The following is a 24,040-nucleotide window of genomic DNA, read 5'->3' on the forward strand; positions in this document are numbered from 1 at the left end:
AAGAAAACGAGTGACTGTTGTTTTTATATAAATACATATTTTTCGATAATTGAACGTTTTACTTAATTTAGTTATAAATTCTATATTTAGCAAACATTTTTTATTAATGTTTTAAAAACTGGCATATTTGCAGATTTTAATGCTCGAGACTTTCTTTAAAAATAATTGTAAATAAAAGGAATAATATATAACAGAATCATATAGTCTATTTCTAGAACATCCTAAAACGTGTTATTTATCTTTTGTGTACACTGTCGTGTGATTTTTAGCTGCTCTTATACACGTATACTTACGTACGTTACGCGCCTCTAGTACGTACAGTACGTCAGGAAGTTAGACACGCCCACTCGTCTCCAACGTCAACAATAGACAACGTGCAAACAAAATCTCAGATCACAAACGACATGTAAATACAAAGATAGTTTTTGTTCCTTAATTAAATCGGTAAAGCCTTTATTGTTCAACTCCGAAGAATGGATACGGAAGCAAAGGTTTGTTACGTGCTTGAATGAGAAGCTTCGCGTTCTGTACAGTTAGTTTGTTGGCAAACAGTTACTGACAGACGTGAAATAAACTAACGTTACTTTATTGTTTAGTGGGAATGTTCAAAGCTATTGTTTATATATTATTATTATTTTTATATTATTATACGTAGGTTTTCAGCACAAGGAGAAGAGATCTCCCTCCAATTCCTCAAGGACAGAGGGTAAGTGTGGGATGTTAATAAAATGTCCTTTCATGTTATTCCTTTGAGCTGTTGTTCATCAGTTTTCCTGTTCTGTTTAATTTTACGGAATAAAAGCTTAACGTTGACAAGCACAACAGTAGTAATAAAGGTAAACTATCTGAAAGTCAGAGGCTTTTGCTTTCACTGTAGGTTTGTAAATGTGGAGGACCAGGCTTTCTGGGTTTATCCATTGCAATCTGTTTAACCCTCTTACATTATATCTAGATTTAAGGAATACCAAAAAATGCAATAATAAATCAGTCAGTACTGAGGTAAACATGTACAGTTGAGGTCAAAAGTTTACATACACCTTACAGAATCTGCCAAATATTAATTATTGTACCAGAATATCTGGGATCACACGAAATGCATGTTGTTTTTCTTATTTAGTACTGACCTAAATTAAGGCACTATTATAAGATATAAATATATTTCACAGAAAGATGTTTACCTATAGTCCACAAGAGAATACAGTTATAAAGATAATAGTTATAAAATTATAAAAATATTATTAAAAATTATAAAACGTTCACATATGCTAGATTTTTAATACTGTGTTGTTTCCTGAAAAATCCACAGTTGTGTTTTTTATTTGTTTAGTGAAAGTTGTTCATGAGTCCCTTGCTTGTCCTGAACAGTTAAACTGCCTGCTGTTCTTTAGAAAAATCCTTCAGGTGCCACAAATTCTTTGGTTCTTCAGTATTTTTGTGTATTTGAACCCTTTCCAACAATGACTGCATGATTTTGAGATCTATCAGGACAACTGAGGGTCTCATATGCAACTATTACAGAAGGTTCAAACGCTCACTGATGCATTAAAAATGCTGAAGAAGCAAAGAATTTGTGGGACCTAAAGGATTTTTCTGAAGAATAGCAGGCAGTTTAACTGTTAAGGGACTCTTGCTATACTGTTAAGGGATGACTATTACTAAACAAACAAAAAAAACAAACACCATCTATTATTTTCTCTTGTGGACTATATGTAAACATCTTTTATGTGAAATATCTTATTCAGGTGAGTACTAAATAAAAAATAACATGCATTTTGTTTGATCCTTCTTATTATGGTAAAATAATTGACATTTTCCAGATTCTACAAGGTGTATGTAAACTTTTGACCTCAACTGTACATTTAGATACACATTAAATAAATCTGAGAAGATAAATCTACTTTATTGGTATAGTTGAGATCATAAAAAATTAAGCCTAATTTTGGGCTATTAAGGGTTTCTTTTTGTTGTATTCTGACATTGATGCCTTGATGAGCATAAAAATACAAACCTTTTGGGGAGAAAAGTCCCTAATACTCATCAAAGCTGCTCAAAAACACAGTTTTAAAATATAAATGGTGTGTGCTTATGTCAGAAGGTTGAGTAACAGTACTTGATGGTGATTTCTGAGTAGCTCCTCCCTTACATAATCCTGCTGCTTGGCAGATGCCCGTCTCAGATTTAGACTAGGATTAATCCTTGCTTTAAGTGCTCGAAGATGTTTGTTTGTACATGCACAAATGTCCACATTTCTTCTCTTGTGCTCCTGTACTCTTGAGTGGAATGGCGAAAAAGCCAACGGTAAGCTTTGTTAGATACAATATAAAAATGTAGAGCCCTCAAAAGGTGCATCTGATGCTTCAAGTTTATTTGAACTGTTCATTGCTAATCTAATATTATCTTTTAACATTTTAGCGGGGACCACGTGCACTGCCATCTATGCCAAGGTAAGATCACCTAGCAGATTGAATGTTGTTAAAATTGTACTTTTATACAGGAAAGTCATATGTTCTTTTTTTCCTTCGTCTTTCTTCATTATATCTTCAAACACACAGTCAGGACACAGCAGGTGAGTGTTTCTCTTTGAAATGTTTTTCACATGGTTTAGTCTTATTATGCATTTGAGTAGGTAATAGTGTTAAAAATTTTATGATGTTTGTTTGATTGATTTGCCTTTATGTTTCAAGTTAAAATTGATGGTTATTGGTCAGTTAGCATTAGATTATAATGAAGCTCTTCTGTTGTCCTATAAAGAGGAGATTCCTGCTCCAAAGAGTAGGAAAAAGAAGGCCAAAAGGGATGTGGAGAGTGTGGACGAACATGACGGTGAGTTTAGGTGATATAAGAAAGAGTGGGGCTAGTTGTCACAAGGGCTAAATCTCAATAACTGTAAGGTTTTGAGTCAATAAGTCCAATTACACAAATGTAGTTTTGAATATTAGTTTCAAACTAGTGTTAAGTATCACTAATATATTCTTTTAGTTTTTGTTTTATTTTGAAATAGAATTTATTTACTTTTTATAATTTTATTGGGGGTATTTTTGGTTATTTGAATTAGTTTTGAAAAAAATCATAAAAAAACTAATATATATATATATATATATATATATATATATTTTAGTTAGTTTAGTTTTATTAACGAATATATAACGAATTAAACCATTTTTTTTATGGTTTAAGGTTTAATTAACTATTTTTCAAAACCATTTTTTTTTATTTTTGCTGTTGGGAAACAATTTAAGACAATAAATGAGTTCATGAACAATTCTGATAATTGTTATAAATAAATGTAATGTATGTTTATTTTATACAACTTTATTTTATTTATAATTTTCACAAAACAAAATGGTATTTATTCATTTTTGCTGTTTCATTAATTTATTTGTGCTTCATAATTATTAAAAATATACTTTATTTTATTTTTGTCTTTGAACTGCTATTCATTGGCAGGCTACCATTTTGGTATGTTGTCACAAAATGGCTTCTTAAATCTAAGCTATGGGGTCTTCAGGTGGTATAAATCAGCAAATGAAACGTGTGTTGCCATACTTTTCCAGTCTGTGTTGAAATAATGTACACATTTTACAAAGTAGAATACATGTCTGCTTTTGAATGGCTGTCAAAAGACACAAAGATTTTTATGGAACCAGATGTTACACACCATCGTCCAGCTTAGTCCGGATAATAAACCTTGCAATTAGCCAGACTTGACTGCTTTGCCCTTGACCTTTGTAGATGGTGGAATGGAAATGGGAGGGCTTGCCAGTCGCAGACAATCTGAATGTCAGGAACCTTTAACCCCAGAACCTGTGGACAATCCGCCACAAAGGAGGAAAAAGAAGAAGAAACCACAAGCCATTGGTAGAAACGCTGTTCAATAGCATGTCATGTTCACTTCAACTTATGTAGATGTGTGATTTTATTAACAGACACCCGCAAAATATTGTTGACATGCTCTTATTGCTCAGATGTAGAGGGAGATCAGACAGACCTGGTGTCGAATGGAGATGTGGTGGATCAGAATAATGACGAAGAGGTGACGCGCAAACCAAAAAAGAGGAAGCAAGTCATTTTTTTTGTTTATCTTAAACTGGTTATTGAAAGGTTTCAGTTATTTTATATTTATTCAGGTAACCCTTATTATTTCTTTATTTCTCCAGAGTGAAACCTAAAGTAACAGAAACACAGTCCAACAATGAGCTGGATGTAGAGGATGATGACATCATCACAGACCCCCAGACGCCCGTCCCTCAGCATTCCTTGTTTGCTGCTCCCCTAGGACAGAGCCAGCCTGTGGGGAAAGTGTTTGTGGAGAGGAGCCGTAAGTTTCAAGCAAGATAATGTTAACAAATAAAAGTTAATTGCATGCAAGTTGCACTTTACCATGTTTCTTTGGTGGCAGGTCGTTTTCAAGCAGCTGAGCGAGTGGACCAGTGGAAGGCCAGTGCCCCGATGGAGCAGAGCTTTATGGACAGCCGCTCAATGTGGACCACTAGAGATGTTTCCTTGAGAGTCCACAGTGGCTTCAGGTGTGCGTTCAACATCTGGTTTTAAATGACATTTTACTTGTCAATAAATCTGTAACACTGCTTTAGACTTTAACATAAAGGGATAGTTCACCCAAAAATGGAAATTCTGTCATTAGTTACTCACCCATGTCGTTCCAGACCCTTTGTTCATCTTCGAAACACAAATTCAGATATTTTTTGATGAAATCCGAAATGTTTCTGACCCTGCATAGGCAGCAATGCAACTGACACGTTCAAGGCCAAGAAAGGTAGTAAGGATATCATTAAAATAGGGGAGTGGGGGAGTGGGCATGCAAGAGAGAAGGGGCGGCGTGTGATGAGGCACACCTGACGTCAATGAAGCCTCATCACCGCAGCTGTTGAAAAGAGCAGCGACCGGACTCTTTCCCGTGCATGCAAGCTGGTGTCTTCGTGGGTCCAGGAAGAGAGCATTGAGGGAACAAGCGCCGGCGAAGCGACCAGCTGCCGGACCCGTGGTCCGCGTGAGTACTGCACCCGTGAGACTGCTGACAGGCCAGGATGCCGGGCCGTTGAATCCCCCTGGGAAGTGCCGTGGGCCAAGGAGGACGAAGCCACTGGATAAAGCCACCACCCCTAGAGCCAAGAGGGGAGCGCGTGCGGCCGCCAGACTCCGCCACTTACCTGGACCCTTCCCTTTCGAACACTGCCCCTCCTTCACGGAAGCCCCAGCACTTTTGTTTATTTTCTGTTCAATAAAAGCCTCTCCGAGGCCTGACGTCACGCCCATTGTGTCTGTTGTTTGCTCCACCCGCCACATGTGCAAAGAAAACAAAAATAATGACTTCATTCAACCATTTCTTCCCTTCTGAGTCCGTCTTCCACATGTGTTTTCAAGAGTACCATGACGCATGCTTTGCATACATTTAACCTAGGCTGGTTGTCTAGTCTTAGCTGGTTTAAGCTGAAAATAGCTGGTAAAGACCAGCCTGACCAGCTAAAAACAGGCCAAGACCACTTTAAACCAACCTGGGAGACCAGTCAAAGCAACCATTCAGGCTGGTTTTAGCTGGGTTTTTTTTTTAAAGTAGGGAGTTGTTAAGCTCAATTTCACACATCCTTGCTGAGTGAAATGATTCATTTTCTCACTGACGCCTAAATACTAGTGTACATCTGTGGAAAAACTTCTTACTAAACCTTGACTGTTGTTACTACACAGGGTGATTGGCCTATTTTCTCATGGCTTCCTGGCTGGTTATGCTGTGTGGAATATCATTGTGGTCTATGTTTTGGCTGGGGAACAGATGAGCACTCTTTCCAACCTACTCCAGCAGTATCATACCCTGGCTTACCCCGCACAGTCCCTGCTCTACCTGCTGCTGGCCCTCAGCACTGTTTCTGCCTTCGACAGGTGAATCTCCACTTGCACCAACACAAACACTCCAGTAAACACAAGCATTTGTAAACATCTGAGCCTCTATTTGTTCTCTCTCAAACAGGTTGAATCTTGCCAAAGCTGCTACAGCTATGAGAAGTTTACTAACACTCAGTCCTGTGGCGCTCGCCTCCTTCTGTGAGTTTATCACATTTTTCTTTAAAAAATAGATTTATGGACTCATTCAAAATGATATATGTACATCTTTTCTTTTTCAGTGTACTTTTCTGCACTTGTTTTATCATTAAGCCAGCAGATGACGAGCGATCGCATCAATCTCTATAATCAGTACTCCAGCTACAATGTGACACTCTGGTAAGAGCCTTTCATTAGAGCATGCTGGGTAAATACTGTACAGTAATAAGAGCCGAGTGGTTGTTGTGTCTCCCCTTAGGCAGGCGGGCTCAGAGCGCAGCATCCTTCATCCCTGGATCATAGTAAACCTGGTAGTCACTTTGCTGGTCGGCCTGGCTTGGGTTCTGATGTCAATGAGGCCAGATATCGACCATACAGAAGGTAAACACTACAGGATGTTGAGGTTCAGAAAGCAGTCTTCTGCTCACATATAAACATCTTACCAAATGGTTTGAATAGTGGTGTACTGTATGTATTGCACATTAGTAGGTACATAATACACAGTATTCATTCTGAAAATATATTGGTGTTCTAAATTGAATTTTAAAAGTTCAAAATTAAACTTGCATGAATATTATTTTACATGCATGTTTTCTTTCCCCTGTAGAGTTTCTAATGTCGATGGAAATGGAATATCCAAAAGCAGAAGAGAAGGGAAACGTCACTGCCTAAGGCACTTTTTCTATTATATTTTGATACGTGGTTGTAGATTTGTTCTTGTATATACTAGAAATGCCAACACTTGACTATTGTAAGTCTCAGCAATGAATTTTTAAATAAACCATTTCTTTGTCTCATCGATACAAGTGATTGCACAAGAGGCCATATTTTTTTTTGTCATTTTATTGATGTCACACTGGAGCGGGCTGAGGGTGAGGTTTGGCCCGCTGTATTAAAACAGCCACCACAAGCCCACACACACCCAACACAGTGAGAGCTCCTGCCGCCCATAATCCATAATCCAATATCTGTGGGACTAGAAGAGGCAAAAGTTTCCAGGTCAAAGCTAGTTTGCATGGGTTGTTCACTGTTAACAAATAACAGAGTGCTTTCATACCTTCATTATCCACTAGATTGGCAGAAATTGGCAAATGGGATAGAAGTATGACCTCCCCACTCGAAACTACAACCTTTTCCTCAGAATCCTTCAGGTCTTCTGTAACGGACCTTCCTAAAAAAAAAAAAAAAAAAACTTTATTTTTAATAATAATAATAATAATAATAATAATAATAATAATAATAATAACAACAACAACAACAACAACAACAACAACAACAACAACACAAAAGCTAAATGACTAAATGTAAATAATTACTCATTTTTTTTATTATTGTAATTGAAAATGTTTAAATAATTTAATAAAAATAATCATTGTTATTAGTATTAATTTTTATTATTAAAGAGATAATAATAATAATAATAATAAATAATAATAAAAGCTAAAATGACTAACTTATTATTAACACTACTACTACTACTACTACTACTACTTATTATTTATTATATTTAAGGGATATTAATAATAATAAAAAGCTAAAAATGTAAAAAAAAAAAAAAAAAAAAAAAAAAAAAAAAAGTAAATTGCAATTGTTGAAAATGTTTATTTAATAATTTAATAAAAATATAATAATCACTAATAATTAATATAATAATAATAATAAAATAATTTTAAATTATTGTAATTGTTGAAAATGTTTATTAAATACTTTAGTGACAAAAATAGAAATAAAATTTAATAATAGCAAATATTTGTATTTAAGGGGATATATATTTTTTAAAGGATATAATAATAATAATAATAATAATAAAAGTATAAAAGGCAAATGACTAAATGTTAATAATAATAATAATAATAATAATTATTATTATAAATATTTGTATTATTTAAGGGATATAATAATAATAATAATAATAATAATAATAATAATAATAATAATAATAAATGCATTTATTATATCATTTAATAATAATAAAAAGATTATTATTGTTATTAATAATGATAATTATGAATATTTCGATTATTTAAGGGACATCATAATAATAAAATAATAATAATAATAATAATAATATCAACGCCAAATGACTAAATGTAAATAATATTATTGTAATTACTGAAAATGTTTAATGTTTAATATAACAATAATATAATAAATAATAATAATAATAATGATGCAGAACTAATGTATTATTCATAAATATTAAGAAATAATAATAGCTCATTTAAATAAGTTAATAAATTAAATAATAATAATAATAAATAATAATAATAATAATAATAATAATAATAATAATAATGATGCAGAACTAATGTATTATTCATAAATATTAAGAAATAATAATAGCTCATTTAAATAAGTTAATAAATTAAATAATAATAATAATAATAATAATAATAATAATGATGCAGAACTAATGTATTATTCATAAATATTAAGAAATAATAATAGCTCATTTAAATAAGTTAATAAATTAAATAATAATAATAAATAATAATAATAATAATAATAATAATGATGATGCAGAACTAATGTATTATTCATAAATATTAAGAAATAATAATAGCTCATTTAAATAAGTTAATAAATTAAATAATAATAATAATAATAATTATTATTATTATTATTATTATTAATAATAATAAATAATAATAATAATAATAATAATAATAATAATAATTATTATTATTATTAACCACAATGTCTAGAACATTTTACAGGTGTACTCACTTGTCCTGCTGCCACAGCTGGGCTCACATGACCCCGTGATGGAGGGGTGGCAAACAGACGTAGTGCAGTGAATAAAAATCTGGTAAAGATGTGGCAGAGGTAAGTAAGTGAGAGCTAATGAAAATGTGGTGGCCAAGACAGTACATACCCTTTCCTGCAGAGGCACAAGCGAGGACTGATCTACAAATGTAAACATCTTCACAACGAAGCGTTTGTAATGAGATGGGTACTGCAGTCCTGAGTGTCCAACGGGAAGCACTGTGGTCAGGTAATGGTCATCCTCATATGAACAGCTACACACATAAATGATTTGATTAAGCAAGACATTTTCAGTTGTTTTGGCATTGAGGTAAGTTAACACATAGAAACTATATGCCCATGTTCCCTTAAACACAAATGAATGGACTGGAAGTGGAGCAGCTATGAAAGAACTCATGTTTACCCATTTATCACAAGGTCCCACTGAGGCAGGCTCAGTGGTTCAGGATCAGAAGTGGCCCAGCAGTGGTCCAGGACCAGGATAAGGTTCGGATCAGTTCTCTCCAGAATCCGCACCTCCACATACACAGGTTCTCTCAACACTTTAGTAACAGGGTAGTCCGCCTCAGAGTAGTACGAGGTGTACATATCCTCTTAAATACATAAGGAGAATACTGAATTAACTGCATCACATTGTACAGTAATAGTGTTTGACCTGGTAATGAATGAATTCCATATTTGTGGTACTCAAGGTAGTTTTACAGTGATAAAACATTTAAAAACCATGACTCTTATTGGTTATGCTGTCAAATTTGAATTTCTGGATTCTGCTCACCATCAGAGCATCCTTTAGTGGTGCACTCTCCATTGGCAAGCCTGAGCTCCACTCTGAGCGGGCCCTGCTGAGAGACAGGGGGAGGAGGAGGAACCGTATTCACCTCCACCACCAGAGCCTCAACTGCTGATCCCGAATACCTGCACTGAAACTTCAGCCTTCAAGACACAGACGGGAAATACTGGGACCCCTTCCACTGACCGTTTCCAAAAACTTGAACATGAAAACAGACAAGACGCCTCACTCATAAGAACTGTCTCTCATAATTGATCCACGAGGTCCAAGGCCCACTTCATACGTGGAGGTCATCATGTTTTCATAAATAACAAAACCGCTTTCTTCCTGAAGGATATAATGGTCGACAAATAACAGTGACCAGAGGGTAAACTAAAACTGCAACAATTTCATGCTATTTCTCCTCTATAATTAATAACATGGTAAAAGGCTGTCCCACCACCAGTCATCCCTACCTTCATTCTGGTGCCACAGGAGCTGACAGTAAACTGATAGATGGCAAAGCTGGCAGTGCTGCCGACGGGAGCGCAGTGGTCACTGGGGTCTTTCTCCAGCATGTGGATAGAGTCTAAACTGATGCGTGGCATGGTAGCATCACGTGCAACCACCAATACAAACTGCCCATCTCTTGTGCACTGCAAAGTAACTAGAGCAATCAGGGGAAAAAAAAAAGAACCTTAATGTAATGTTTTACACACTATAACAGAGGCATTATACAATTACAGTGCTTAAATGTTTTTATTTATTTACTGCATAGTAACCAAAGTTTTACTGTGGGATGGATGTGGAGTAAACCACAAAAGTAGTATCACCAGAAAATGCATTGATGACAACTCATAACAAGGATTAAATCAATGTAGATGGTTTAAATAACATATGATATAAATGAGAAAATAAAATAAAAATAGCCCAAACACTGCCATATGTGTCAAATAAATTTTTGCACAACACTAATAGTACGAAAACACACTAGTTTGGAATAATTATGATTCTTTACGGTTTTTAAGAGAAAACGTTCTTTTAAGCTTATCAGTGCTGCATTAATTTGATCAAAAATTCAATAAAACAGTAATATTGTGAAATAATACTACAATTTAAAATACATTTTTAAACATTTTAATATATTTTAAAATGTAATTTATTCATGTGAAGGCAAAGCTGATTTCAGTTGCCATTACTAAAGTTTTCAGTGTCAAAAATAAAAATCTAATATGCTTGGTGCATTTGGTGCAATTAATTATCATCAGTTGTTGGTGGTCAGTTAGTAATAACAGTTCTTATTATAAACGTCGAAAATAATTTTTTGTGGAAACCATGATACATTCTTTTCTATATATACTGGAATGGTAGTGTATTACAGTTCCCAAAAAATATTAAGCAGCAATAAATAAATCAGAAATATAAATTATATTTTTAAAGTGTAATAAAATATATATATATATTTTTCAGAGTATTGTTGTTTTTACAGCATAAGAAACTTCTTTAAAAACATTTTAACTTGTGCTAAATTGCTAGTTAGGCCTCTTACTGTAGTTAAATGATGATTAATATCTAAAAATACAATACATGTACCATGGCAATGCCTGTGTGTGTGTACATTTTTAATTTAATTTTTCTTTTTAGTATTTTATTTAGTATTTTCTGCTCACCTAGTCTGTATTTATTTGTTCAAGTGCAGCAGAAATGGTTAAATGTGAAATATTTTACATTTAAAAATGTAATTTATTCCTGTGATGCAAAGCTGAATTTTCAGCATCATTACTCCAGTCTTCAGTGTCACGTGATCCTTCAGAAATTATTTAAATGTGCTGATTTGCTACTCAAGAAACATGTATTATTATTATTATTATTATTATTATTATTATTATTATTATTATTATTATTGTAAATTATTATAACATTTAATTAGCTAGGACGCTTTAAATTGATCAAACGTGATAACAATATTAATACATTTTTTGAGCAGCAAATCTGGAGTAGTGATGCTAAAAATTCAGCTTTGAAATTACAGGAATAAATTACTTTTTTTAAATAGTAAAATATTTCAGAATTTTTGTGTTTTGCTGCACCTTGGATCAAACAAATGCAGGCTTGGTGAGATATTATGATTTTTTTTTTTTTTTTTCACGCTGTCATACCCACCTGCCTTGGCATAGTAACAGCCGTGGACATCATAACAGCAGCTGATATCCTCACATTCAGCTGGAGAGATGTCAGGCTCTCCACACTCAATGCGTTCATGCTGCTCCACCACACAGCGCTGAGAGCCGGAGAAAGAGGAGCTCATCTCACTCAACTCCGGCGAAAAGCCCTGCTGGAGCTGAAACATCTCTTGCTGGGGAAATTCCTGCAGAACCGGTGAGAATGATAAACCACCACCTTGATACTGGGGCATCTGCCACGGAAACTGCGGATCCTGAGCATTGCTCAAATACACACTGAGCGTGAACGCAATTAATGCTGCAATTACCAACATTTTTTGCGGCTTACTTTCGCTAAGTACCTATGTTTTCCTGCGTGTCACATTTAAAGAGTTCACAACGAGCCTAATTATCATTATCACTAGCCCCGCCCCCTTAATTAAACTTTTGTAAAAAAATTTTTTTTTTTTACATTTTTACACAACTTTTTAGAATAAAAATAAACAAATTATTACAAAAATATATTGAATAAAGAAGACGGCTTATGATATAATGATTTAAATATTGATATTAACCTGCTTAGCTATATGTAGGTACAAAAAAAATATGTAAATAAATATAAATAAAATAAAAATAAAAATAAATCTATGCAAGATGTGTTAGTTTAAAAAAAATCCAGGCTGCACTACAGACTTCTAATCTAAACAACTCTGCGATTGATTGGTTTAGCCTTGTTTACAGGATGTGTAGTTGAGTACCGATCTACAGGAGCGCAGGTTTCTGATGGTCACTGTAGACGTGGATTGTTAGCTACTAGTTCAGTGAACAGTTTAATGACATTTATAACGGTCTTCGGACGTTTCTGAAAAGCAGATATGCTGGATTTTGCTATATTTGCAGTGACATTTGTCATTATCCTGATCGGTGCCGTCCTCTATTTGTATCCGGTGAAAAAATATAAATATTATCTGATCTGTTTTGCAAACTATTTTGTAGTTGCTGTGATCGTGCTTTATATGAAATATATGTTTGAATATGTTTGGTTTAAATTGTGACCTGCTAGATTTATAAGGTCATCGCTGAACTACTCTTGAGTTTACTTATTGCATGAATATGCATTTTCTCGTTAAAAACTTGGATGTGTAAAATAAAGTCTGTCACTTAAAACTGCTATAATTTGCTGTCAAGGGACTTTCATATTTCAGTTACATGTATATTAACCCGCCGTTTTCTTATTTTAATGTCAGTCATCTAGAAGTGCCTCTGGTGTGCCTGGACTAAACCCCACAGAAGAGAAGTAAGAATTTGAGATACTGTTCTTTCTATTTCCTTTGACCTTTAGTCAGTTTCTCCAACCAAACGTCTTTCTTTGGTACTTTTCCAGAGATGGGAATCTGCAAGATATAGTGAACAGAGGAAGCCTCCATGAATTCCTAGTGGGTCTTCATGATGAGTTTGGGTCTGTGGCATCTTTCTGGTTCGGTGGGAGACCAGTGGTCAGCCTGGGTGGTGTGGACCAACTCCGACAACACATCAACCCCAACTGGACCAGTGAGTATCCTGCGGCAAGGGAGAGAATAAGTGTTGGAAAAAGCTCCTTTATGTAAATTAAAAGTTAATATTTTATCATAAAATTACATATGATTCATATGTTCTTCATTTGACTTATCATACACATAATGTCCTTTGAAAGAAGTCTCTTTTCCCACCCAGGGTGCATTTTTTTGCTGGCTAATACAGTAAAAAGAGTAATACTGTTAAATATTATTTTAGTTTAAAACAACTTTTCTCTTTTTTAATAAATACATGTTTTTAAGTAATCCATTCCTATGATGCCAAAGCTAAATATACAGCATTCATTACTTTGGTCTTCAGTGTCACGTAATGCTGATTTGGTGATCAAGAATATTTCAGTGTTGAAAACAGTTGTGCTGCTTAATATTCTCCTGGAAACCAGAACCTTCTGTAACACATACATGTAATTACTGTCACCTTTGATCATTTTAATGCTGACTAAAAATATTAAATTCTTAAAAAAAAAACCCATTATGACCACAAACATTTGGATGGTAGTGTATAATGTAGCATTTATTTCCCTACCAAATGTTTTGGCATTTTTAACCTTGATGAAAAAATACAAATCCTCTTTTATGCTTTCCTCAGCGGATTCCTTTGAGACAATGCTCAAGTCGTTGCTAGGTTACCAGTCAGGTTCAGGAGTGGGAGTGACGGAGCCGATGATACGAAAAAAAGTGTACGAGGGAGCTATCAATAAAACCCTGGAGAACAACTTCCCTATATTGCTTCAGGTCTGTTCACGAGTGTTTATACAGTTGAAGTCAAAAGTTTAAACACACCTTGTAGAATCTGCAAAATGTTAATTATTTTACCAAAATTAGAGGGATCATACAAAATGCATGTTATTTTTTATGTAGTACTGACCTGAATAAGATATTTCACATTAAAGATGTTTACATATAGTCCGCAAGAGAAAATAGTAGTTGATTTAAAAAAAAAAAAAAAAAAAAAAAAAAAAAAAAAACGTTCAAAAGTTTACATACACTTACAGTACATACACACACATACACAGCCAGGGGTGTAAGCATTTGAGCTGAATGAAGATGTGTACATTTTTCTTATTTTGCCTAAAAACATATTTTTTTTCATTTAGTACTTGCCCTTCAGAAGCTACAGAAGGTGCTTAAGTGTTTCCCAGAAGACAAAATAAGTTACATTTACCCTGATCTTTAAATTCAAAAAACCCCTGGTTCTTAATGCGTCTTGTTTCCTTCTGAAGCATCAGTGAGTGTTTGAACCTTCTGTAATAGTTGCATATGAGTCCCTCAGTTTAACTGTTCAGAACAAACAAGGGACACATGAACAACTGTCACTAAACAAAAAAAACACAGCTGTGGATCATTCAGGTAACAACACAGTATTAAGAATCAAGAGTATGTAAACTTTTGAACGGGGTTGTTTTTATAAATTCAACTATTATTTTCTCTTGTGGACTATATGTAAATATCTTTTATGTGTGATGGCTTACTCAGGTCAGTAATACTAAATAAAAAATAACATGCATTTTGTATGATCCCTCTTATTTTGGTAAAATAAGATGTGTAAATCAGTACTGTATACATCAGCAATATAACTGACCCAGTGATGTCTGCCTTAAACTAAGGTTGTTGAATTATTTTGATCTTAAACTGTAGGTGATTTGTGTTTGTTCATATAATAAACTATACTGAATATAACAAAGTCCTTATTTTGTTTCTAAACATGTTATTCCTCTCTTAGCTGGTGGAGGAGCTGGTTGATAAGTGGGCATCTTATCCTAAATCACAGCACACGCCTCTTTGTGCTCATCTGCTTGGATTGGCTATGAAGTCTGTCACTCAGCTTGCCATGGGAAGTCGTTTTCGGGATGATGCTGAGGTCATCCGGTTCCGTAAGAACCATGAAGCGGTGAGGATTCATCACTAGTCATTTTTAGTATCATGCTTTTTAAACTGTTTTTTAAATAGATATATAAAGAGTAATATTTTATACATAAATGCATATGTTTCTGGATTTGAATAGATCTGGTCAGAGATCGGTAAAGGTTATCTGGATGGATCCCTAGAGAAGAGTTCCAGCAGAAAGGCCCATTATGAGAGTGGTAAGAAGGCAGCTGAGCAACATTTGAAAGTGTTGACCTTATTTTTAATTGCTTAATGTCAGTTGAATATGTGGTTTTGTGATTTTCAGCTCTGGCTGAGATGGAATCAGTGTTGAAGTCTGTGGCAAAGCAGAGGAGTGGACAAGGATCTAGTCAGTCTTTTGTTAACTACTTACTACAGGCCAATCTGACAGAGCGACAGGTGACATAATCTCAATACAGAATGATTCATTTTCAAAATAAGATACTAATATTGTAATATTTATGCATAAATTATAAACAAACAATTATGAAATGTTTTTCTGTTTGTTTATTTTGTCCTCAGGTGATGGAAGATGGTATGGTTTTTACTCTAGCTGGCTGTGTCATCACTGCTAACTGTAAGTTTCAATTTTTTACTTTCTAGTTGATTGGTGTAGCTTCAGTGCTATTTTAGTATTATATGTGACCCCGGACCACAAAACCAGTTATAAGGGTCAATTTTTTTAAACTGAGATTTATACATCACCTAAATAAGTTTTCCATTGATGCATGGTGATTTGTTATGATAAGACAATATTTGGCTGAGATACAACTATTTGAAAATCTGAAATCTGAGGGTGCCAAAAAATCAAAATATTGAGAAAATCACCTTTAAAGCTGTCCAAATGAAGTTCTTAGCCATGCATATTACTAATAAAAAATTAAGTTTTGATATATTTATGGTAGGAAATTTACAAAATATCTTCATGGAACATGATCTTTACTTCATATCCGAATGATTTTTGGCATAAAAGAAAAATCTATAATTTTGACCCATACAGTGTATTTTTGGCTATTGCTACAAATATACCCGTGCTACTTAAGACTGATTTTGTGGTCAAAGGTCACATATAGTATTATAGTTTTTAATTAACATTTTGTTTTTATATTTAAAGTTTTCAATTTAGTTTTTGTTTAATATTTAGTATTTTTATTATGTGGTTTTATCATTTTTGTTAGTTTTGGTTAGTCTTTTCTAACTTTTGTTTAGTTATATTTTATTTCAGTTTTATTTTAATTAACAAAAATGTTTTTAATAGTTTTAGTTAATGATAATAACGCTGTGTCTGTTTTTCTTTTTTACCTTCATGTCTGTATTTCTGTTTTTCTTATACATAATTTATACCTGTTCTCATCTGTATTATTTCCCAGTGTGCATCTGGGCAGTTCACTTCCTATCAGTCTCAGAGGCAGTGCAGGAGCAGCTCTATAATGAGCTTGTTGAAGTGCTCGGAGAGGAGCCTGTTACCTTGGAGAAGATTCCACAACTCAGGTGAGACCAAGTCATAGCTTTTGATATTATTCTGGTAATATTATCCAGATGGTATTTACATTTATTGATTTAGCAGATGCTAAATCTAATGACCCAAATGTCCAGTAACCCAAAAAGATGTTTTGGTCAAAATAGATGGGTTTACAGTATGTATAAGCTTAAAGGTTTCCAATATGCTGAAGTTTCCGATGTGTATGTCCTGGTTTACACATGTAGTGCTTTTTCTTTTCTTTCTACATTCTGACCACCAGGGGGCATGTGTGTGGCAATTCTGTGATTTCAATAAAATATCTTGTGAGTTAAACTTTTTTCCACATGGCCTTCACTTTATCTGGAAAACTTCATTTCTTGTTCACGTTTTCCCCCAGATACTGCCAGCAGGTGCTGAATGAAACCGTTCGCACAGCTAAACTGACGCCCGTGGCTGCCAGATTACAGGAGGTGGAGGGGAAGGTGGACCAACACGTCATTCCCAAAGAAGTAAGAACCAGCCTTTTTTATCACTAGGTTCACACAGAAACTTAAAAGTCTCTGCAGGTATATCTAGTCTAGTCAATATAGAGAGTGCTGTGATTTGCCTATAAAGTTAAAAATAAAAATACTGATTGTATGTTTATAGACTTTGGTTATCTATGCCTTGGGCGTCGTCCTTCAAGATGCAGATACTTGGTCACTTCCATATAGGTGTGTTTGTTTGTTCATTTTTATATATGGTTGTGTAAGGTTCATGGTTTGCTGGTATTCTCACTGGTTTGTGTTCTGTGACAGGTTTAATCCTGATAGATTTGCTGATGAGTCAGTGATGAAGAGCTTCTCGCTGCTTGGATTCTCAGGAAACCAGGCCTGCCCTGAACTAAGGTACAAGGAGAGAAATACAGATAAATAATCATAACAAAGATCACCAAAAAAAGTAATTTTTATAGTTAAACTCACCCTTGTGTCCTTTTAAACCTGGGTGAATGTTCTTTTTTTCTGTGGAACACAAAAGATCTTTAGCAGAATGTTCAGGCAAAAACAGCAAAAGTGAATGGAAACAGGTTCAGTCAGGCTTCAAAAAAATGTAGTCCTATAATATTAATCCCTACAAGTCTTATTGACCAGTGATTCTTATTCATTTGAATTCAAAGACCCTCACTGTCCACAGCAATATTAAAGACTGTATAAGGTGGTTCACTTATACACTACCAGTCAAATGTTTTTGTAAGATTTTTAATTCTTAATGCTCACCAAACTTGCATTTATTTGATCCAAAATACAGCAAGCATTTACAAAATATAAAGCAGTAATATTGTGAAATATTTTTAATATTTAAAATAACTGCTTTCTATTTGAATATATTTGAAAATATAATTTATTCCTGTCATCAAAGCTAAATTTTCAGGATCATTACTCCAGCCTTTAGTGTCACATTATCCTTCGGAAATGACTCTAATATGCTGATTTGCTGTTTAAGAAACATTTATTATTATTATTATTATTATCATCAATATTTAAAACAGTTGAGTACATTTTTTCAGAAAGATCCTAAGATCAGCATTCATCTGAAATAAAAAGCTTTTGTAACATTATACACTATACCATTCAAAATCTTGGAGTCAGTGTAATTTTTGGGGAGAGAAATTATAGAATTTCTGAAGGATCATGTGACTGGAGTAATGATCCTAAAAATTCTACTTTGAAATCACAGGAATAAATTACGTTTTAAAATATTTTCAAATAGAAAAGAGTTATTTTAAATAGTAAAAATATTTCAGCATTTTACTATTTTTTGCTGTACTTTGGATCGAGTAAATGCAGGCTTAGTGAGCAGACGAGACTTCTTTAAAAACATTAAAAATCTTACTGTTCAAAAACTTGACTGGTAGTGTATTACAATTAATGAGAGAAAGCGTAATGCGCATTATGGCAAAATAAGTCTTGCTTTGTAAATAACGCTAAAAACAACTAGCGTTAGAAATATACAACATTAATGGGACAGGTCATGTCAGATTTTTCCCTATTCAAGTACACAGGAGTTGGTCTTAGATGCCCAAAATAACTGGCTGGAGGTGTTGCAAAAATGTCTGCTCAGTGACCTTTCTTTTCATTGTAAGGGACTATATTTATAGCCCCCTGTATAGATGAAAATATTTCTGGTATTTCTGCTGTAATGACAAAGCTGCTTGTTTTCAAAGTCTTTATTTACACAAACTAGGATTGGCTGTATATTAATAAAATAATTCTAAATAAATGCAATTAAAATAATTAAATTCCATAATTCTAGAAGTTCAAGAACTGGACGTTTTTTAAGGTTCACACACTTAGCAATTAATTTACATTCCTTTTTCAATCACTTATGATTTTTTTTAACTCAGAAATTGCATTTTTTTAAATAAATTTCTATAAGATAAAATATTATAGATCTTGACATAACTAGAAAAATGTATAATCAGTATACAAATTTCAGTATTTTATTAATTTTCAAGATTTTTACAGGTCTAAATCAATTTTAAAATTCCCATATATATCTAGGTTTTTTCAATGGAAACCCTGGTTCTTACATAAAAAGGATAGTTGTTTAGGAAATTAATTGAAATAAGAAATATCAGCTTGATTTCTTACCTCTGTTTTGGCTTATTTTAAAGCTGGTGTTTGTCTCAATTTAAATAATATTAAGCCATCTTGCAGCCCCCTTTGAAATGTGCTGAGGCCCCCTAGTGGATTCTGGCCCCTGGTTGAAAACCACTGCTATAAAAATATAGGAATACCATTTTTTTATTATTATTGTTTTGTCAGCATCAGAGAGAGTAAATAATGACCAGATTTTTCAATATTGGGTAAACTATTCTTTTAAGAAACATGTCAAATAGTTCACAAATCATCTCGTCCATCCTTCTCTTCCTCTCTATAGATTTGCATATACCGTGGCCGCGGTGCTGCTCAGCACGCTGGTGCGCAAGTTGAGACTGCACAAAGTGCAAGGGCAGGTGGTTGAGGCCAGGTATGAGCTGGTGACCACACCCAAAGATGACACCTGGATCACAGTCAGCAAGAGGAACTGAAGGACACATAGCTCACATCCCTGAAATACCCTTTTGGGAAATGTGAATTATGCATGGCCAATGGCATATGCTCTATATTGTGTAGGGCAGCATTTGATAGGATCAAAGCAACGTCATTTAGAAACAGTCCAGGTTATTAAAACTCCATGGCACTGTTTTTAGATCTTCATTCTCTCCGAATGTCAGAGACATTCCATAACAATGATCAAAGCTGAATCGCAATCTTTTAACTGCAATTTTTCTATACTAATAAAAGTGTTAAAGAATAAATGTGATAAAGAAGTGTGCATCTGTCTATGCATCCATCCATCTTGGTCAAATAATAAACCCATTCTGCTGAATAGACTATTATAGGGATAGAGCAAAAAGACAGAAAGGGGGACAGAAAGAGTGACAAATAGAAACATACAGGGGAGGAGGAAAGAGAATTGTGAATGTGAGAAAGAGAGAGAGGGGGTAATGTGATGGTGTTTTCCTCCTGCGTGCATCAGTGAGGGAGAGGGGAGTGTGATGGTGGTGTTTTCCTCCTGCATGCATCAGTAAGATGTGAAGATGGCGGAGCTGCAGATGCTGTTGGAAGAGGAGATTCCTGCTGGTCGAGGAGCTCTGCTGGACAGCTACGCCAACCTAGAGAGAGTCGCCGAGTATTGCGAGAGCAACTACATACAGGTAACATTACAAAACCTTGAAAACATCCGAGGCACGTCCAGATACGTGATAAGAAATGACACCAGAGATAAATGATCCGACTGCTTGTGTTGTCGAGTGACAATGCAGTCGACCGGACTGAATTCACCGCATATTAGCATTGCGTGTAATTCGTACTAATATAATAGTACACCAATTAAACACTTAACACACTTTACAGGCGTTTTGTTGTCTATTTTAGGTGTTTTTGCACAGAAATGGGCCTCAGACGCTGAGCTAGTATGCTAACGCGCTAGCCGGAGCTATACCAATGTGTAACGTAAACCTCAATTTTATCACATCAAAAGATGTTTATGTCTCTCGTTTTTACATTTTGTATTCATTCATTAGTTTTATATCTTCTTTAAAACAGAGTGATATGATTCAAAGCGGTGTGTTGATGAGAAACAGCGTTTGTGAAGATCTTTTAATCAAAGCAGCGCAGTGTTTTTGAAGTTAGCTCTGCTGCTAAATGCTGGAGGCTTGTGGACTTTTTATTTGATAAATTTGCTTTTTAGTGTCCCTATCTATTAATGTTAGTGTTATTACTAGTTTGTTATAATTAGGGTGTTGTTTGTGTTACTTTATGTTCTAGAGGGAATGTGTGTACGAGTAATAGTTTTCTGTTTTAGTATTTGGGTACTATTATATGCATTTTCGAAATCGCGAATTTTTACTATGCTTAAAATGATTAACTGTGGTATCTACTTCATTTTTATGACAAATACGGTTGTTGTAGATTTGCTTTTTGTCAACAAAACCGTTTGTTTGTTAGTAATGTTGGTCTATATGGTAATGCAGTGATTATGATATTACACAGATGCCATAGATAAACTAAAGCAACTATCTTAGAACTATGGTAAATGCATTTTTTTTACCCTGCTAGCATGAGTTTGATGATTCACTCTGGAATCTGTGAAGTACTTCTGGAACGAAAAAATGAATGACTAAAATCATGTTATTTTCAGCATTCCTGGGGGATCCACAGAAGTGGGTGTGTAAGGATCTGCACTTCTCTGTTTAGTGTTTGTCATCCCTCATAGAGAGTCAGAAATCAAACTCTTGACATTTATTGCTCCAGAAATACAGAGCATGTCACATGGACCCTGGCGGATCGGTGACTGGATGTCACTGGATATGAGTTTGTTCTTTGTGGATGCTGATTCCAGTACTTTTGAGTCGTGATGTGTTCCTGATAAATATTGCATACTTGACTAGCGTTTGCTGGCCTGTTAATGCGCAAAACCGTAGGGTTAGAGTTTAAGAGCGAGAGCTCACAGTTGTAGAGATGTTAAACAGGTTTTTCTTTATGATTTGACTCAAGGGGGTTTCAGTTCATGTTAGACGTGATTCAGGCCTTCAGGAATCACTCAGTGATACTTCATGAATGCGTTTTGGTATGTTATCTGTAAAGACAGTCTGTTGGTTGTGAGCGATCATTGTATTTTTCTCATTTCATAGCTTGGTCACAGCAGGTTCAGAAATACCATAAATAGCTTCATGTGACCAAGCTTAGATTTCTTTCCATGGCAGCATGTAGCTCGGGTTGATATGAGTCTTGCTTGCATGCGGTCTGTGGTCTGGTTATGGTTAAGTATGTAACCCAATATTTACCACTTCCTCAATTCGTGCATATTGCATACAGATATGTTGAATTCAGAGGTTCATTCTTTCAGGTTCTCATTAGTATCATGTTTTTTGCACAAGTAAACCTGATCACATTTGTTGTTTGTTTTGGGAAGGCCATATTAATAGATAATTGTTTAGTTATTTAGCACGTTTTATGGTCATAGTTTATCAAGCATTTGATAAAAACATTAGTGCATTTGGATCTAGTGTTTTATCGAATAAAACAGGGTCTGATGTTTTCCGCAAAGCGTTAGTGAAAAAAGGAACTTTTTATCTTGAGCTGACAGTGCAGTGAGTGCTCTCCCATAGTTCATCACCTCATTATGGCTAAATGTTCATATATTGAAAATGGAGAGGATGAAACTATCATGAAAGTATTACTAGGACTTGTGAGTAGTCTTCGAAAGCCATATGAGAGTGTGGCACGAAGAACAAACCAAAATCTGAACAGTAATTCCTTGAAAATCTAACTGGAGGTCACAAATCTCTTCTGTTAAATTAAAGTTAATGTACCTTTCATGACAGATATGACATTGTTATTGACTCCAAAGTACCCTTGGTTCTTGTCTGTGTTGTGTTGTAATCAAATCAAGACTGTAAACTGCATATTCGTTATCAGTGGACAGCGTTTTTGAGGCCATTCCTTCCAAAAAGCTGTTGTGTGGCTTGTGAAAATATGAAATATAGTGCGCAAACCAAATGGAATACATTTTTGATGCTTTTTTTTAGAGCATGTTACTGGCAGAATAAATCTCAGATGTTAAATGCAAAAGAGCAGCTTGGACATTTTGCTTAATGTGTCTTTTTGTATTTTGTAACAGAAAACAAAACAGAAAAATATGCTTTGGAGCAACATGGGGTGACCTATGGGTGAGCTAATGACTTATGGTCAGTTCAGGTACAGGAGTGTGTTGACTCAGCCAGCTGATACTTTGAGGAATTGCTATTTTAGTTGGTTTTGATGTGAATTAGCTTTGACTTTCCATTTGTTTTGAATGCTATCAGGCGTGTTTCTCTCTTACTTTCGGTTCCACACACTACCCTCCTCCCCCACTATCCTCACTCACCGTACCATTCATCACTGGGCCTTCCCATATATTTGACAGCATCACTATGGATACGCCGGAGGGGAATGAATGATGTTGTAGGCAGCCAATGAGGCGGTGACTAAAGTCGGCTTTTTTCCTGTTCCAGTGCTTTGCTCTGATTGGTTGCCGCAGTGTCTGTTTTGCTCGTTCATATATTGAAAATTAATCATGCAAGGGAGTATTGTTGTGCAATATTGACAAAAAAAAAAAAAAAATTTTTCTGGGATATTCCATATTTTGAATGTATTTTCGTGTTGGTGCTTTGGTGTTTTTTCTAGTGATTATTGATTTTAATAGTTGTTTAAACATGTAACTAAAACCAGAAGTAGGTGATGGCAAGTCACTGTCTTAAGCAAGTCATTGAGTCATTGAGATTTATTTAACAGGTTTGTTTGTAGATGACTGATTTATTCATTCAGAAACAAAGTCAGTTGACTGCTTTTATGAATTGGTTGTTAAATCATTGACTCACTCTATTCATTCTAAGACATGCAATGGTTCTTCTGTGGCTTAGTTTGAAACAATTTTCATTGATGAAATAAGGCCAAAACAGGCAATATTGTGTCTGAAATGTATATCACCTAATATTGACCTATAGCAGGTCATATGGTATTTTAAAGTGTCCTAATATTGTGTGGGAGTCCCCTGCAACAGGTTTAAATGCATCTAAGGTAAGAAAACATTACTCACAATATACATTTATACGTAGAGTAATTTCTCAATGATTTCGAAACTTTTTGTTCCATCAGTTCTGAGCATAAGGTCTGTAAACCTTTCCCTTCCATAAGCCTACTCTGCTCTGATTGGTCAGCTGGCCGGGTCTGTTGTGATTGGTACAGAGAGGAGTACTCAAACAAGTAAGCGAGTGCTGCCATCAGTGCTGGCAAGTCCG

At 34.7% G+C, this 24,040-nt stretch overlaps 4 protein-coding genes across 12 annotated transcripts in view; 3 read left to right on the forward strand and 1 right to left on the reverse strand.

The window, feature by feature from the left end:
• Positions 1–344: 344 nt before the first annotated feature.
• tmem237b (transmembrane protein 237b) lies at positions 345–6,848 on the forward strand. Of its 2 annotated transcripts, XM_051113276.1 has the most exons (14): positions 345–491; positions 656–706; positions 2,413–2,444; positions 2,553–2,566; positions 2,752–2,823; positions 3,733–3,858; positions 3,966–4,059; positions 4,158–4,318; positions 4,400–4,526; positions 5,704–5,895; positions 5,984–6,057; positions 6,138–6,234; positions 6,314–6,435; positions 6,662–6,848. In XM_051113276.1, the coding sequence occupies exons 1-14, from the start codon at positions 474–476 to the stop codon at positions 6,724–6,726; spliced, it is 1,245 nt and encodes a 414-aa protein (XP_050969233.1). In that variant the 5' UTR covers positions 345–473; the 3' UTR covers positions 6,727–6,848. The 2 variants fall into 2 exon arrangements, with proteins under 2 accessions (XP_050969233.1, XP_050969234.1); XM_051113277.1 differs by lacking the exons at positions 345–491; positions 656–706 and adding an exon at positions 1,841–2,298.
• Positions 6,849–6,866: 18 nt separating this feature from the next.
• zp2l2 (zona pellucida glycoprotein 2, like 2) lies at positions 6,867–12,138 on the reverse strand. The gene is made up of 9 exons (XM_051113275.1): positions 11,753–12,138; positions 10,066–10,256; positions 9,840–9,937; positions 9,596–9,753; positions 9,224–9,413; positions 8,930–9,074; positions 8,782–8,860; positions 7,112–7,225; positions 6,867–7,030 (listed from the first exon to the last, which is right to left on the reverse strand). The coding sequence occupies exons 1-9, from the start codon at positions 12,084–12,086 to the stop codon at positions 6,906–6,908; spliced, it is 1,434 nt and encodes a 477-aa protein (XP_050969232.1). The 5' UTR covers positions 12,087–12,138; the 3' UTR covers positions 6,867–6,905.
• A 367-nt stretch (positions 12,139–12,505) lies between these two features.
• Positions 12,506–20,031, forward strand: LOC127166571 (cytochrome P450 20A1). Its single transcript, XM_051111951.1, has 13 exons — positions 12,506–12,698; positions 12,999–13,048; positions 13,136–13,302; positions 13,915–14,060; positions 15,049–15,216; positions 15,331–15,409; positions 15,499–15,611; positions 15,735–15,789; positions 16,583–16,703; positions 17,072–17,183; positions 17,323–17,387; positions 17,472–17,561; positions 19,594–20,031. The coding sequence occupies exons 1-13, from the start codon at positions 12,627–12,629 to the stop codon at positions 19,742–19,744; spliced, it is 1,389 nt and encodes a 462-aa protein (XP_050967908.1). The 5' UTR covers positions 12,506–12,626; the 3' UTR covers positions 19,745–20,031.
• A 143-nt stretch (positions 20,032–20,174) lies between these two features.
• The window catches only part of abi2b (abl-interactor 2b), a 28,764-nt gene continuing 24,898 nt past the window's right edge, over positions 20,175–24,040 (forward strand). For all 8 annotated transcript variants that reach the window (XM_051111950.1, XM_051111941.1, XM_051111945.1 and 5 more), the window contains exon 1: positions 20,175–20,413. In XM_051111950.1, the coding sequence (XP_050967907.1) occupies positions 20,297–20,413 (117 nt within the window). In that variant the 5' untranslated portion in view covers positions 20,175–20,296. The remainder of the gene's footprint in view (positions 20,414–24,040) is intronic.

The sequence above is a fragment of the Labeo rohita genome, chromosome 6 (genome assembly GCF_022985175.1).
Source record: "Labeo rohita strain BAU-BD-2019 chromosome 6, IGBB_LRoh.1.0, whole genome shotgun sequence".
Taxonomy (NCBI): domain Eukaryota; kingdom Metazoa; phylum Chordata; class Actinopteri; order Cypriniformes; family Cyprinidae; genus Labeo; species Labeo rohita.